Source organism: Hyla sarda, chromosome 3 (assembly GCF_029499605.1).
Source record: "Hyla sarda isolate aHylSar1 chromosome 3, aHylSar1.hap1, whole genome shotgun sequence".
NCBI classification, from domain to species: domain Eukaryota; kingdom Metazoa; phylum Chordata; class Amphibia; order Anura; family Hylidae; genus Hyla; species Hyla sarda.
Window position 1 is genome coordinate 93629598 of NC_079191.1, and position 15942 is coordinate 93645539.

At 50.1% G+C, this 15942-nt stretch overlaps 1 protein-coding gene across 6 annotated transcripts in view; it reads right to left on the bottom strand.

The window, feature by feature from the left end:
* Positions 1 to 581: 581 nt before the first annotated feature.
* Positions 582 to 15942, bottom strand: part of GIGYF2 (GRB10 interacting GYF protein 2) — a 208667-nt gene continuing 193306 nt past the window's right edge. For 3 of the 6 annotated variants that reach the window (XM_056564616.1, XM_056564619.1, XM_056564617.1), the window contains 3 exons: positions 11439 to 11605; positions 10864 to 10990; positions 582 to 3215 (listed from right to left, as the gene is read on the bottom strand). In XM_056564616.1, the coding sequence (XP_056420591.1) occupies positions 3148 to 3215; positions 10864 to 10990; positions 11439 to 11605 (362 nt within the window). In that variant the 3' untranslated portion in view covers positions 582 to 3147. The remainder of the gene's footprint in view (positions 3216 to 10863; positions 10991 to 11438; positions 11606 to 15942) is intronic. The other 3 variants (XM_056564614.1, XM_056564613.1, XM_056564615.1) reach the window with 1 other exon arrangement.

Genomic DNA, 15942 nt, shown 5'->3' on the forward strand with positions numbered 1-15942 from the left:
CCTCAATCACGTCAGGGACCAGTACCACCCATCAAAATTCCTTTTCCAAACCACCCAAAAAAAAAAATCTCTATCACTAACAAATTGGAGATTTTAACTGCTTAAATAAATACATATAGTTTTTCTATCAATAGTGAATTCCTTTATTGATCACTGTATATTGAACAGTAGGGCTATGATCACACAGACATTCCGCAGCAGCCACTGATTTAAATGGGATTTTAATGCACTATGCACCTAGCGGAATTTCCCGATTGCGGAGACCGCAAAAAGAATAGACATGTTTCTGCACAGTACGCATGGAAATGCATTGCCCTCTATGAGACGGCACATTTCCGAGCAGTCCTTGTGCCGGCATGTTCTGCCGGTAGAATGTCCGCACGGAAATTTTCAGTGCGAACATTCCACCATGTGAACATAGCCTTATAGTACTTTCTAAAATAAGAGGTAACTCATCCATAACACCACAGCTGACTAAGCTGCAACAATGTAGGCCAGTGTTTCCCAACCAAGGTGCCTCCAGCTGTTGTAAAACTACAAATCCCAGCATGCAGCTGGAAGCACCTTGGTTGGGAAACACTGCTGTAGACAATACTTTGTAAGCTTCAAAGAGCACTAGGGAGAATCCTTCATGCTCTGAACTCCAGGCCGGTACCTAAACTGATACTTACGCTATTACAAACTGCAGCTGCGCCAGCGTGACTAGTTCAGGAGACGTTTTCTGCCTTTAAATGTAACCAATGTAGATTTCAATTCACAGAAAGGATGCAGAGATTTTGAAAATGATGAAAAATTAAAACACATAGTTAAAACATTGTCTCCTACAGTAAGGCTACGGACACCTTTGAATGCATTTTTTATTCTTGCTATGGTGCTTAAATATTTTCTCCATAGGTCTTTAAATTTAGGTTTACTATAAATTAGCTTCTCTTATTTTACGGTGGACGAGTTCTGTCTGAGAAAATGCCTGACAGGTCTGTTCCCAGCTTTTATCTATTCCCTTCTGAACGCCTTTTAGGGGTGTGTTAACACACGTACTGTATACTCACATACTGCAGATTTTATGCTGTGTACAACAATTTGGATAAGATTTGTTGCAGATTATCCCATCTAAACAATAGTGCAGTGAAAATCTGCAGCGAATCTGAAGTGCATCCACCCTTTATACTGATTAAACAGCATAAAATCTGCAGCATATACACTACATGTAAACTTACCCTTAAGGTAATTTATGACCAGTTAAAAGATAACTCTGCTTATAAATCAGTTTAATGTTTGTTTAGGACACATATGGACTGGAAACAATCCCATCTGACTGCTCTCCTCTGATGGAACTTCTCTGTGGAGGAAAAAGCAGCCATCTCTATATGAGAAAACAGGCTACAGAAAGAAGCAAAGAAAATGTTTTAAATACTTACAGAAAAAATGACTTTTTTGCAACATAATAAGAACAGACATTGAAAAGATGCTTTCAAAAAGTGTCCATAGCATTTTAGTTTAGTTTGCATATGATGTGACGACTTAAAAAATTCTCTATACATAGCAACATTAAATGTTCATAACACCATCAATGGAAACTAAGTTTTATTTTCTTTAAATGGGTCAATATTTCACTTGCCGGGGAACATATTGTGATTTCCTAGACTCTGTCCTTGTTTCTGTAATGATCTCAAAGCAAAACTCTGTATTGTATATTTCCCAGCTTGTACCAAAGAAATTAATGAATTTTCCAATTGGGGATACGCAGGATGGTTCATTGAAAGCATATAAACTAGTAGACTGGATATATGCACCCAAATGAAGTTTCACCCATTGTTTGTATGTTTCCAGAATAAAACATTAAACCAGTGAGCTCACAGAGCATACAAAATCCTGAACAGGAACATAAATAGGATTTTTCCATTAGGCTTTAAATTAAATTAAGCTTTAATACAATTGTCTCTGGAGCCTTTTGTTCATGTAATGACCCTAACAATATAACGAAAAATACCATATTAACATTTCATTTCAACCTCGCAGAAATGCACTCCTGAGCTGTACCTTTCTTGCCTCCTCCAGACTAAGGCAGAAGACTAGGCACTAGCAGGAGCAAAACTCAGGTCTGCCTAGCAAGAAATGGCCTGTAGCAAAGCCTCAGTGGTTAGAAGTCATGAGCTTGTGATCACTTTTTTTGGTGGCAAATGCCAGTGCTTGATTGTCCGTATTCTGGCAATTCCTAGATGATGGAGGAAGACTGTGGCAGACGTATGGTTGAGATGTGAAGCTCCTTAGCACCCTCCTGACATTCACAAAGCAATAAGGCATCCAAATCAGAAATGTGTTATAACACAACCAGCGCTTTATTAAGGTCAGACCTGGCATCACCCCAAAATCACTGCACACTGGGGCAAAAACCTTACAGTGGTCTAGGAGCCGTGTAAACATAAGTGTGTTCCCTCCTATCCAACAGTGGATAGAACAATGCAGGAGGAGCAGATATGCAATAACTCAACAGCACCAAAGTGTTTGTGTATCGATTATGCAGCAAACCATAAAAATGACTAGTCTTAAACACTGCTCCCAACCTGCATTAATACAGTATTCACTTATTTAAGGTACTTAAGATAAGGTGTGGGGAGTGGACATGAGATGGAAGAGTGATGCCATTATTAACATTGCAGTGTGACCACTCCAGTAGTGCAAACGATCCCTATTCACTGTCCACACTTACAAAAGCTCCATCCACGCACACTTATGTTGTCCTTACACTGATATCCAGGGAGCTGAAGCCCAAGAAAGCAGTGAGGGGAGGTGCAAAGTCCAACCCAAAAGCCTCCTCTCCACCTAATAACGGTGGAAAAAGTAACAGACTGTTCAAGCCTCTGAAACGAGACCAGACAGTACTGTGATGGAAAAAAAATATGTCCCCATAACCCACTCTCTAGCCCCCAAAGTGCCCTCTCCACAATGCCCATGAATATCTAGGATAGTAGAGGGGGTAGTTGTCCTTGAATCATCCTGAAGCACTGAGGGAGGGGTGCCCTGTGAAGATTCCTGCAGGGCACTGGGAGAATGTGCTGGGGTAGGTGGAGTCATACAGTCGGCTTCCCCCTCCCATTGAAGTCGAGGTAGGGGAGGGGGACAGATTACCCCTACCCCACCAAATAATCAGTAATCTTCTAAAGTCTCTATTTCTCCCATGTTCAACCTCTCAGAGGAAGCATTAACAGAAAATCCTGAAAAACAAAACATAAAAAAATATCAGTGAGAGACAGAAGGTAAAGTGCAAGTATAATTTGAAAAAAAAAAAAAAGTGTAAAAAAGTATAGTAAACAGATGGATTAATGCTTGTAGGAGAAGTAGAATTTTGGACTTACCGTAAATGCTCTCTCGGAGCTTCTATTGGGGGACACAGGACCATGGGTATATGCTGCTTGCCACTAGGAGGGCGACACTAGGCAAAAAACAAAAGAAGGCTGGCTCCTCCCGGCAGGATATACCCGCCTCCCGGCTCTGAGCAACTCAGTTTTAGTCCCAAAGCAGAAGGAGGGCAAACCCAGGAAAAACAGTCGAACACAACACCCAGAAAAGGGAACAGACCAAAAAAAGGGGGAAAACCCCCACCCCGGAAGGGCGGAAACCAGCTGGCCGCAAACAAAACAATGGGTGGGTGCTGTTTCCCCCAATAGAACTCCGATTCAATTCAGACTTTTCTCGAGCGCTTCATTGGGGGACACAGGACCATGGGATGTCCTAAAGCAGTTCCTAGGGAGGGCAAACCTACCCCTACAGAAGAACGCTCAGGCGGAATCTCGAACCGCCGCCTGTAAAACCTTGCGGCCCAGGCCTGCGTCGGAGGACGCAAAAGTATGCACCCTGTAAAACTTGGTAAAGGTATGCAGGGACAACCAAGTCACAGCCTTGCAAACCTGCAGGGCCGAGGCCCCGTGACAGACCGCCCAGGAGGCCCCCACCGCTCGGGTGGAGTGAGCAGTCACGTGGAAGGGAGGCACCTGACCCTTACAGCGGTACGCCTCCGAAATGGCAGAACGGATCCACTGGGAGATTGTGGACTTTGAGGCCGGGAGCACAAACAGGGAGTCACTACGCCGAAAGGAGGAGGTTGCTGACAAATAGGTCCGCACGGCCCGGGCCAAGTCCAGCTTATGAAGCCGGCACGCTCTCGGATGGGAAGGGGACGGACAGAAGGAGGGCAACACGATGTCCTCGTTCAGGTGGAAGGGAGACACCACCTTAGGCTGGAAAGAGGGCGCCGGCCAAAGAACCACCTTGTCCTGGTCAATCACCAGAAAGGGAGAGCGGCAGGAGAGGGCAGCCAATTCCGAGACACAGCGAAGGGACGTGACTGCGACCAGAAAGGCCACCTTCCAAGAGAGAAAACGGAGAGAAACCTGAGCCAGAGGCTCAAACAGAGTGCCCTGAAGGACATCCAAAACAAGGTTAAGGTCCCAAGGCGCAGTGGGGGACCGAAGAGGAGGGACCTCGTGGGCCACGCCCTGCAAAAAGATGTGAATATGAGGGTTAGGGCGCTGGAAAAGGACCGACAGGGCCGAAACCTGCCCCTTAAGGGAACTGAGGGCAAGGCGAGTCTCCAGTCCAGACTGTAAGAAGGACAGGAGATTCGGCAGAGAGAAGGAGGTGGGAGAAAGGGAACGGGCCTCACACCAGCGGAAATACGCCCGCCAAGTGCGGTGGTAAATCCTGGCGGCTGAGGGCTTACGGGCACGGACCATAGTCCGGATAACGTGGGAGAAAAATCACCGAGCCATCAAAACCGTGGTTTCAACCGCCACGCCGTCAAACACAGCAGAAGTGAATTGGGGTGGTAGAGGGGCCCTTGGGAGAGAAGGTCGGGACGGTCCGGAAGGCGGAAGGGAACGGCTGCCACGAGGCTGACCACGTCTGCGTACCACACGCGACGGGGCCAGTCAGGAGCCACTAGAATGGCCGAGACCCCCTCTGCCTTGAGCTTCCGGACGACCCGAGGAAGAAGCGGAAGAGGTGGGAAAGGGCGAAAGAGGTCCAGGGAACCACCAGGGCGTCCACTGCGAGCGCCAGGGGATCCTGAGACCTGGACACGAAGAGAGGGACTTTCCTGTTCTGACGTGACGCGAACAGGTCCACGTCCGGCGTTCCCCACCGACGGCAGATCTGATCGAAGACCTCCGGGTGGAGATATACACAAAAATCCCCCATAGGGTACCCAGGGTATTTAAATCACAAATTCCAATTCCCTTCAGGGTCGGAGACCCATCCGGGACTAAGACCCCCAACTAGGGTCACCCTTTTAAAACTTCACTTTTATTTATTATATTAAAATTAAACCAAATTATAGTGCAAAAATAATACAAAAAGAAGTGTGTTTTAAAAGCACAATATATGGGATTGGATTGGTCCAATAATGGTTCCACTAATTAAATTTTCACTCAGGCTTCTATGTTAGGGACTCTTTATCTCATTTATCTGGGTCCTAAGACTTCAATTTTAACGGTCCACACCACATATAGCTTCCTATATTTTATATCTACCAATTCCCAATATTGCTAGTTAAAATTAATTACTCCCTAGCATCCCCCCGACGTTTCGCTGGAGAGACCCAGCTTTATCAAGGTATAGGACACTAAGTGTCCTATACCTTGATAAAGCTGGGTCTCTCCAGCGAAACGTCGGGGGGATGCTAGGGAGTAATTAATTTTAACTAGCAATATTGGGAATTGGTAGATATAAAATATAGGAAGCTATATGTGGTGTGGACCGTTAAAATTGGAGTCTTAGGACCCAGATAAATGAGATAAAGAGTCCCTAACATAGAAGCCTGAGTGAAAATTAAATTAGTGGAACCATTATTGGACCAATCCAATCCCATATATTGTGCTTTTAAAACACACTTCTTTTTGTATTATTTTTGCACTATAATTTGGTTTAATTTTAATATGATAAATAAAAGTGAAGTTTTAAAAGGGTGACCCTAGTTGGGGGTCTTAGTCCCGGATGGGTCCCCGACCCTCCGGGTGGAGAGACCATTCGCCCAGATCCGCAGTGGCGCGACTTCGGCCATCCAGTTGTCGATTCCGGGAATGTGCACGGCCGAAATGGCCGGAATCTGAAGTACCGCCCAATTGAGGATCTTTGCGACCTCCCTCATGGCCGCCGAGCTGCGGGTGCCCCCCTGGCGGTTGATGTACGCCACGGCCGTGGCGTTGTTTGTCTGCACCCGGACTGGGAGGCCCCGGAGAAGGCGGCTCCAGTGCCGAAGCCACAAGGAGATCGCCCAAAGCTCCAGAACATTGATTGAGATTTTGGACTCCGATGCAGACCAGCGACCCTGGACAGTCAGGTCCCGGAAGACCCCTCCCAGCCGAGAAGGCTTGCGTCCGAGGTCAGGACATGCCAGCGGATGGGCAGGAAGGAGCGACCCTCTTGGGGAAGGGGGGACCGGTGCCACCAAAGGAGGGAGAGGCACACCTGGGGAGAGAGCCGGATCCTGCGTTGGAGAGACAAGGGGGACTTGTCCCACTGGGACAGGATGGCCCATTGGAGAGGACGGCAGCGGAATTGAGCGAAGGGAACCGCCTCAATGGCAGCCACCATCTTCCCCAAAACGGACATGCAGGTGTGGATGGTAAACGGGCACGGCGCCCGAAGGGAGCGGACCCCCGACAGGAGCTTCCTGAGTTTGTCCTCCGGCAGGGAGACACGAGCAGCCGCTGTGTCGAAGTGGAGCCCCAGAAAAACCAGGGACTGGGACGAGGACAGATTGGACTTCGCATGGTTGACAATCCAACCGAAACTGGATAGGGTCTGGAGGGTGAAGCTAAGGCTGGCCAGATTCTGCTCTAAGGAGGACGCCTTGATGAGCAGGTCGTCCAAGTATGGAAGAACCGAGATGCCCCGAGAGTGGAGAAGAGCCACCACCGCCGCCAACGTTTTGGTAAAGACGTGGGGTGCAGTCGCCAACCCGAAAGGTAGGGCGACAAATTGGAAATGACCCTCGGGGACAGCGAACCTGAGGAAGCGCTGATGGGCCGGAAATATAGGGATGTGCAAGTAAGCATCCTGGATGTCCACGGAGGATAGAAACTCCCCTTGATCCATGGAAGCGACAACAGACCTCAGAGACTCCATCCGAAAGTGCCTGAGGCGCACGTGTCGGTTCAGTAGTTTGTGGTCGAGGATCGGGCGAAACGAGCCGTCCTTCTTGGGGACCACAAAGAGGTTCGAGTAGAACCCTGAAAAGCGGTCCTGAGGAGGGACTGGAACAATCACGCCCTGGGAAAGGAGAGAGCGAAGGGTCACCTGTAAAGCCGCAGCCAGAGCTGGGGACCGAGGAGGGCAGGATCGGAAAAAGCGGTCCCGGGGAATAGAAGCGAACTAAATGCGATAACCCTGAGAAACGACCTCCTGGACCCAAGCATCCTGGACATGAGCTAGCCAAACGTCCGAAAAGAGGGACAGGCTACCCCCCCCCCCACCCGAGGGGAAGACTCGGATGGGGGCGCACCCTCATGCCGTGGGGGGCTTGCGGGTCCCCGACTTGGGAGGGGGGCGGTTAGAACGAGGGCCCGACTTCCAGGAGGGCCGAGCCTTGAAGGAAGGAGCCCTCTTCTCCTGAGAGGCCTGGGGCCTATCCGTACGGCCTGAGAAACGGAAAGGGGGAAAGGAAGAAGTCCTCCACCGTGTATCCGAATGGTGTAGCCGATTGAGGCAAGAGAGAACTTTTGCCCCCCCCCCTCCCGTGGCATCCGAAATTATCTCGTCTAGGCGCTTTCCGAACAACCGAGATCCCTGAAATGGAAGTTCAGTTAGAAAACGCTAAGAGGCCACATCGGAATTCCAAGCCTTAAGCCACATGGAGCGCCTGAGGGCCACCAAGTTGCACGAGGCCAAGGCTGCACAGCGTGCTAAGGAAGCCCAGCAGAGGTATTCACCTGCATGGGCGATTTGCTACGCCAAAGCCGCCATATCACTGGAGGAAGTCCCCACCAAGATGCCGTGGCGCAGCTCACCTGCCCAAATCGACAGGGCTTTGGACAGCCAGGTGGAGGCAAAAGCCGGGGTCAAGATCGAGCCCGCCGCCTCAAAGGCGAATTTCGCTAGGTTCTCAATACGCTTGTCCAATGGGTCCTTAAAGGAAGTCGCATCAGCCAGCGGCAAGGTAGTCGATTTAGATAGACGAGACACAGGAAGATCCACTGTAAGGGGAGAAGACCACTTAGCAACCAGCTCCTGCGGGAATGGAAAAAGAGCCCGAAGCTTATTAGACCCAGAGAAGCGCCTATCCGGAGGTTTCCAGGCCGCTTCCAACAGCTCAACGAATTCAGCGTGGGGGCTGAAAACCTGGGGGGTCCGAGGAGCTCGGCGGAAGGAGACTTCAGGGGTGGCCCCGGAAGTTCCCGGGTCCTGCAGGTGGAAGGTGTCCCTGACAGCCAACACCAGGGTCTCCACCATATCTGACATGCGGGGAGTCACGTCAGAGGGGGGTCCGAATCCGAGTGCCGCAGCTCACCAGGAGACTGGGAGCGCTCCGGAGGAGTTCTGGAGCAGGGGAGGCAGGCCGGGAGCAGGGAGACCGGGAGTGGACCCCAGACGACCGAGAGCGGCGACGCCTGGAGGAGGTGGAATGAGAACGGGAACTCCGATGGGAAGGTCCCGGACGGCCCGACTCGGGGGAGGACTCCAAGGAAGGTCGCCCCGAGCGGACGCGGGAGGGCCGAGGGGGAGGGAGAGAGCCACTCGCCGTAGGCTCCCTGACGGAAGAGCGCGAAGAGGATCGCCCCAAAGCGGACATAACCTCCCGTGAAACCCTGGCCAAGTCAGAAATGGACTGGGAGAGGGAGGAGACCCATTCCGGAGCGGAATCAGACCGACCGCCGTCTGGAGGACCACCCTGGACGGTAGCTGGGGAAGGACCGGGGCGCAGGGACGCACAGAGCTTACAGGTGGGGTCAGAGGAACCGCCTGGTATTTTGGCCTTACAGTCTGAGCAGGCATAGTAAGTGACCAGCGCAGTAGCAGCCTGCCGGGGAGAGGGGCGGCGGTACTGGGGTCGGACATTGGGAAGCACTAGTAAGTCAGACAATCCAAAGACAAGGAGTAATCTCACCCAGGTGCCTGTGTCCGGAGAGGGTCCTGGAAACAGCTGGAGGAACTGCAGTGAGACGGCAGAAAACAGCTGGAGGTACTTCAGTGGGACGGAGGAACCAACTGCCGGCAGAGGGAAGCACCTGGACCAGTGTGAGGCAGGAAGAAGGGGAGGAGACACTGACCCCCGCAGGCCACCTCATAGGGCGACACCAAAAGTACAGCCCCCTGTGCTGCGCGCGCTCCCAGGTGATAGGAGGAAGGAGCACGTGCTGAGAGCAGAGTGGGGGGGAAGGTTGGGGGCCGGACATCTATGAGGGACCACCATGCTTACCCAGGGGGACCTCCATACTCCCCCAGACGTCTTCGACCAGCTAGTGCCACCTGCCTTTAGCCGCCATGGCGAACATGGGCGATTGGGGGACCCGGACCATAGGTACACCACCTGGCGCTGGTTGTTGGCGAGGAGGGGTTAATGGCCCATCCATGATGCACCGTGCTCCTAGCTCGCATGTGGGGGATCAGGCAGCGCCATGCTCCTGTCGCCCCACACTAGATAAAACAAAAAAGGGAGAGAAAGTCTAAATATACCTGAGACTAGGAAAAAAACAAAAGAAATAAGACCAGGTCTGGAGAGCTCCAGACCTGCGTCTAGCCTCCTCTGACACTAAGCTAAAACTGAGTTGCTCAGAGCCAGGAGGCGGGTATATCCTGCCGGGAGGAGCCAGCCTTCTTTTGTTTTTTGCCTAGTGTCAGCCTCCTAGTGGCAAGCAGCATATACCCATGGTCCTGTGTCCCCCAATGAAGTGCTCGAGAAAAATGAAATATCAGTCATAACAGTTGAAGAAGTTAACCGGTCCAAAAAAAAAAAAAAACTTGGGTCAGATCGTGGGAGTCCCACCGCTGGGACAGGCCGCGATCTCCTGCTCGACGCCCCCGGAGCCGCTCTCTGCATGAATGAAGATATTGACCACAGCAAAAAGTAGTGGTCAACATGCCCTTCTCATGCATCTCATGCGTTCTTGTATCTCTGGTTCTCCTATAGAGATGCATGGAGGGGGGAGTGTGTCGGCCATCACTTCATGTCATGGTCGACACATTTCATTCATTCGAAAAGCAGGGGTGCCAAGTAGCAGATTGCGGTGGTTGGACGCACCGCAATCTGACACTTTACCCCTAAAAGGGTATATCCTGCTCAGGAGTCAATGCCTTTTTACCATTTAGTGTCAATGTTTCATAGTGGCAGCAACCTATACCCATGGTCTCCTGTGTCCCCCAATGAAACTACTTTGTGATAAAACAAGATATGCTTTATTCACTTGTTTTCTCTTTACTGTGTCTATTATTGCCTTTGCTTACTTTTCTTGGTGAAGTGCTTAAAGCAACACCCTGATGCCCAGGCACCCTGCAGCCAATCACTGGCCTCAGCAGTAGTTTGTAAGCTGGACTGTAATTGTTAGCAGGGTCCTCTGGGGACATCATTGCTGCAGAGGAAAAAAAAAAGCAGTGGGGAGGACTGGACCATCGGTATTGGACGCAGTGAGGATTAAAACACGTGCAGAGTCAATTAAGTATAATAAGCAGTTTTTTTTTTGTTTTTTTCCAGTAAACTGCTATATATAATGCAGAGAGATAACTGTGATAAAAGAAAAACACAAAAGAAACTAATGAAAAGATATATCAGTGCTTTTCATGACACCAGTCAAATTGGTCATCCTAAAATGTAGTGCAGGTGTGTGACATGTGGAAGATATATGCTCAGAAAAAAGTATAGATCCCCACCTAGCAAACTTGGATCTGCCCGAACCATCTTCTGTTTCTTTTTCTTGCGTCCAGCGCTTTGTGCAGTTTCTAGCATTGTCTGTTGTGAATTACTCTGACTTGTCTGATACACAGCCCATCCAGGATCCTGAAAACACAATATAGTAATTTTATTATAGATTCTCTTTTCAATAATATATAATATTAAAGCAAAGATAATCTATAATTATATAATTAAGATATTTTCATATAATGGATGATTAAAAATGATAAAATGGATGATTATTTTTTTTTTTCCTTTAACCTTTTGTCACCTTAGGTGTGTCAAACATGTGATCGCTTGTTGTAAAGTACACTGCAGGTACTGTCTTTTTGTCATTTTAGCAGTCTCATATTACACCCTTCCTCTTATAAATGTACATCAAATGCCCTTACGTTATGAAGCCACCAAAAAATTCAGTAATGGCGAGGTCACAGTTACAATGTTTTTTTTTTTTTTTCAAAATCACGAACAAAAATAAAACTCTGAAAGGTGTGACCTTAACATACTATTCTTTCTTTATTGCACATCAATATGCACTGTGTTCATGTGTTACCTGTTGAGGTTGAGGGTTTTGCGGAGCAGTTTTTTGTTTATTCCGACGCTCCAGAAATTGCTTGGAGAAATCTTTAGCTTCAGGGGTATCCCCAAGATAGGCTCGGACATAATCATGGACTTCATACGCAGATTCCACTTCACGGAGAAAGGACACAAACGTGGGCACTGTACCAATAATAAGATGTATTGTCTGTATACATGCAGATTATCCATGTGGGTCCAAAATAACATTTAACAGGCTAAACAAAACATGATATAATTGTAAAAGAATTTAAAGTGTATCTGTCGTTAGCAATAACTTTTTATATAATATAGATAATACCATTATAGCAAAGTAAGGAGTCAGCACTCAAGACTCCGTCCACTGGAAGTGAGGTACTCAGTTTTAGCTACTGTCAGTAGGAGGCAAGACCTGTCTGGTTAGGTTATTTTTCCTTTGTTATTTTTCTAGGTTGGGCAACAGGAGCATGGCGCTACCTGATCTCCCACATGTGACAAAGGGGCACGGTGCATAAGCGTATGGGGCGTCAACCCCTTCTCGCCAAAGGTTGTACTCTGGGTCTAGGTCCCTCACTTGCCCCTGACCACCTCGCTATGGCAGGTTGGCGTGATGCAGCACAGCCTTTAGTTGGCTGAAGACTTCAGGGTAAGTATGAGAAGACAAAGCCTGTGAGTATGTACTACAAACCCCTTCCCCCTCTCCCTCCCTTTTGCTCATCCGGGGGTCCCCTTTTTCTGTTGTGCCCAGCTCTTCATCCGCCATTACACGTGGCTGTGCTGGGCCAAACCCCTCATGGCCTCCAGCGCCATTCTGGAGGGGACAGTCCAGTGGACCTTCCCTCCCCCCTCTTAGGGCCACGCATTTCTACCACATGTATTGTGGCCAGGCACAGTGCCCTTGCCGCAATTTCTTCACTATCAGACGGAGACTCAATGCCTGCTGCCCCAGTTTCAGTCTCCTGGGGCAGCGGCCGACCATGTCCTCAGTGCGGACTCACCAGCCCGCTTTCCACTCTTATGTTGCAGGCAGACACAGTGTCCTGGCTGCATTCTCTTATCTGCTGACAGAGACCCTCTGCAGTTGCGGGCAGCGGGTCTCCGGTCCCACGCAGCCGGATGCTTCCCTGGTGGGGGAGCAACCAGCCGCATCATTGAGCCAGTTCCCCAGCCCTCCCCTGTAACATCTGCCGATCGTGCGGCCGGCACCTCGTTCATGCGCCCGAGTGATGGAGGGGGCGGCCGCGTCATACTACATGTCCCCTGGGCCGGTCTCTGTCTCTCCCCCACCGTTCATGCAGCCTCTCCTTATGGTATGAGGCCATCTCCGGGGGCAGTGTTCCTCCAGCGTGCCCTTCCTTCTTAGCGGGCCGCACTGTCTGTCAAAGTTATAAAAAATAAATAAAATTTAAAAAATCTACCGCTGGTCACTCAGACCATTTGGTGGAGTTTGGTACACTCTTGTGGCCAATAAATGTATTGTGTCCTTAATTTTTCTTTGCTTCTTGTGAGCTCCCCCTTGAGGCAACCAATCACTATTGCAGCCTTGGTCTGTCATATTTGTTTTTATCAGTTTAATATCTGCAGGGTACCTTTCCTAGGGACTGTATTGGGGTTTGCTTTATTTCCTTCAGGCACCCTGTATGGTGACCTGCTATAGACTAATTACATTGAGTCAGTTGAGGTATGCCTCTGGAATACCTATTTTCTACAAAGTTCTCACGCTGTCAGGGAGCATATGCGAAGCGCTGTGGCGGGTTGTTGGCAGGAATTTTCCAATCCCTTGGAAACTACCGGGGATATATTCAGTGACTGTTCTCCCCTACCACCGAGTGCCATACCATGTCCATCATGCACACAGCCAAACTCCTGTCCCTCTCTACAGAGGCAAGACACTGGTCGGGTGCCCTTGCAATTGCTTTTGCATTGACGCTCTGTCAGGTCCGCTGGCCAACCATCAAGAGGGTGTTCTTGGCGTGTCATTCACTATGATTCCCCATTCCACAGGCTGCTGTATCCACAGATTGTGCTACGGCTCCTCACGTCCAGTACAAGGTCTCCGTGGAAGTTTCCCTGCGTGGGCATGGATTGGACCTGATATCGATATGCCGGACAGTAGTCTTGCCTGTCATATCCCACAACTGCTGAGTTCCGGTACCCCACTGCTGTGCTAGGTGTACGAAGAAGTGCCCCAGCGTGTCCTATGGACCCTATACGGGGTGAGAGGGATACAATCCTCAACTCCTCAGCCTCCCCCGGTCTCCCAGGGTGGTGGGGATACTATCCATGGCTCCTAGGCCTCCCCTCCCTAATACATGCGACAGAGGGGCATAGTGATAGCCTATCTGGCTGTCATCCCCTTTTTGCCAGCGCCAGGAGGTGTACTTGTTCAGCCAGACTGTTGTCTGCATGGTTTCAACTGCAGTCGGTCTCCCATCTCAGGGCTGCCGCGGGCATGGCCAGGTTTCCCGTACCTCACTGCTGATGTGAGGGATCTGGATGTGGGTCCCTGCAGGTACACAGGACTGATGCCAGTTAGCCAGACTTTCGTCTGCTGGGTCTCCTACACAGCCAAATCGCCTGTTGGGTCAGTCGCCCTCCAGCACCCCATTTTCTGTGGGAGGATTCGAATGGAGGAGTGTTCCCTACTTTATCAGGTCCCACTCTACATGCCTGCTGCTCGCACGGCTGAAGGCTGGTAACCCACTTTTAGTGTGTGGTTCTGAATGCGGGACCTGGTGTGGCCATGGTCCCTAAGCCAGATAGCCAGATAACCTCCCCCATTCCTGCCGCTCACGCGGCTGCAGTGTAGTGACTCACTTTCCATGTGAAGAGTGTGTCTGTGGGTTCATAGGACCTTTTATACCTGTATGTCAGACTGTGTCTGCATGTTTCCTGCCCAACATACATCCTTCATTTCTTGCGTCTGCGACAGCAGTCCTGGTGTGTGGCACCATTAGGAGATGGGGTGTGGGTGTTTCCTGCAGGTTCCATGGACTTTTACAACAACAGCAGCACTCTCTGTTCCCTTTTCTAGGGTGCAACGTTGGTCTGCTAGGGGCATGGTTATGACACACCGTTGGGTCACTGCCGTACTTTTGGATGTCTGCGGTTTCTTTCGTGTCTGCAGTCTTGGTACCCCAATACTATCGTGAGGTACCCATTTGTGTCCCTACGTATGCTAAGGCCAATCTGCACGTGTAGAGCCCACCTTCCCTTTTGTTCGGTAGGGTGTGCCTCCTGTGACCTTGTTTCCACAGGTCTGTGGCGGTTGAGCACCTCTTTTCTGGCATGAGGCCTGATGGGGCGACACAGTCAGTCCGGCTTCCCCCCATGCCTGCAGGTATCTTTCCAGGGTTCCTGTGCAGGGTGGCTCAAGCGCCTTCTCTGTTGCATTCGACATTGACCAGGATGGCTCCGTTGACACCCATCTGGTACAGGGTTTCACTCCGATGGGGTGTCCCTCTCAACACAGTTGGTTGCTGTGTGTGTGTGCTTCTACTTGCCTTCATAGTTACGTCTTTGTATCTTTGTCCAGCACCAGTGTCCAGGACTCCGATCCCTCTGGGGAAATAAGCTGGCTCCTCCATATCTTGATATGATGTCGCAGAGTTCCTTTGGGCTACGACCACCCAGTATTTTGTCCCTTTGCCGTAGAGGGGCATTTCCCTGCTCCTACAGTGCCTGGAGCACTTTTTCAATCCCCCTTCCACAGGGCGTACGGTGATCAGGAACTTGGCGAGTTTCATCTCGACCACCTCGTTTTCCCCTCCACTAGGGGGACTATTTTGCTGAGCACTTTCTTCTGCCAAGATGGAGCCACCTCTCTCTTCCCACTATATAGGTGGGGTACCTGGCTGAGCCCTTGTTTTTTGCTGTGATCTTTGCTTGTGTGCTTACGGCCCACTAGTTCAGCCTGGCTCTCTCTCCGTTTCTTGGTTTGGGTCCTTCCATTGCTCTCTTCCTCCCTCGGTGCAATCTCCCTGGAAGGGTGTGCTCATCCTTCCCTTTGACAGTCTCAGTTGCGCTGTCCAAGACACTATCCTAGAATGCTGTGACGTGCCTTCTTTTCTAGGTCAGCCCTCCTGGTTCTTTGGGCCTTAGTGATGGTTAAGGTCTCAGGCATGCGTGGCGATCCTGCCCAGACTTCTCCACAATCCCATTTACGGGGTGTTTTTTCTGTACCGCACTTCTTGTCTCGCAATGGACGTTTGTCACCTGGGGCATTTTGGGGACGGTGGGTTTACTTACTCTACAGATGTGAGTCTTTACAGAGACTCAGGAACCTCCAATTCCCATATCGGCCGCTCCAGTGTTCCGGGATGCTCTTTTCAGGGTATTCTGCTCCTTTCTTGGCCATTTCTCCTTAAGTGAACGTTTTCCAGGTGACTCAGGAACCTCCAGTTCTCATGTCGGTCGCTCAGGTGTTCCGGGATGCCCCTTTTCAGGGTGTTCCGCTCTTTTTTTGGCTGTTACTTTGTCTTCTCCTTCTGAGTCCATGGCGT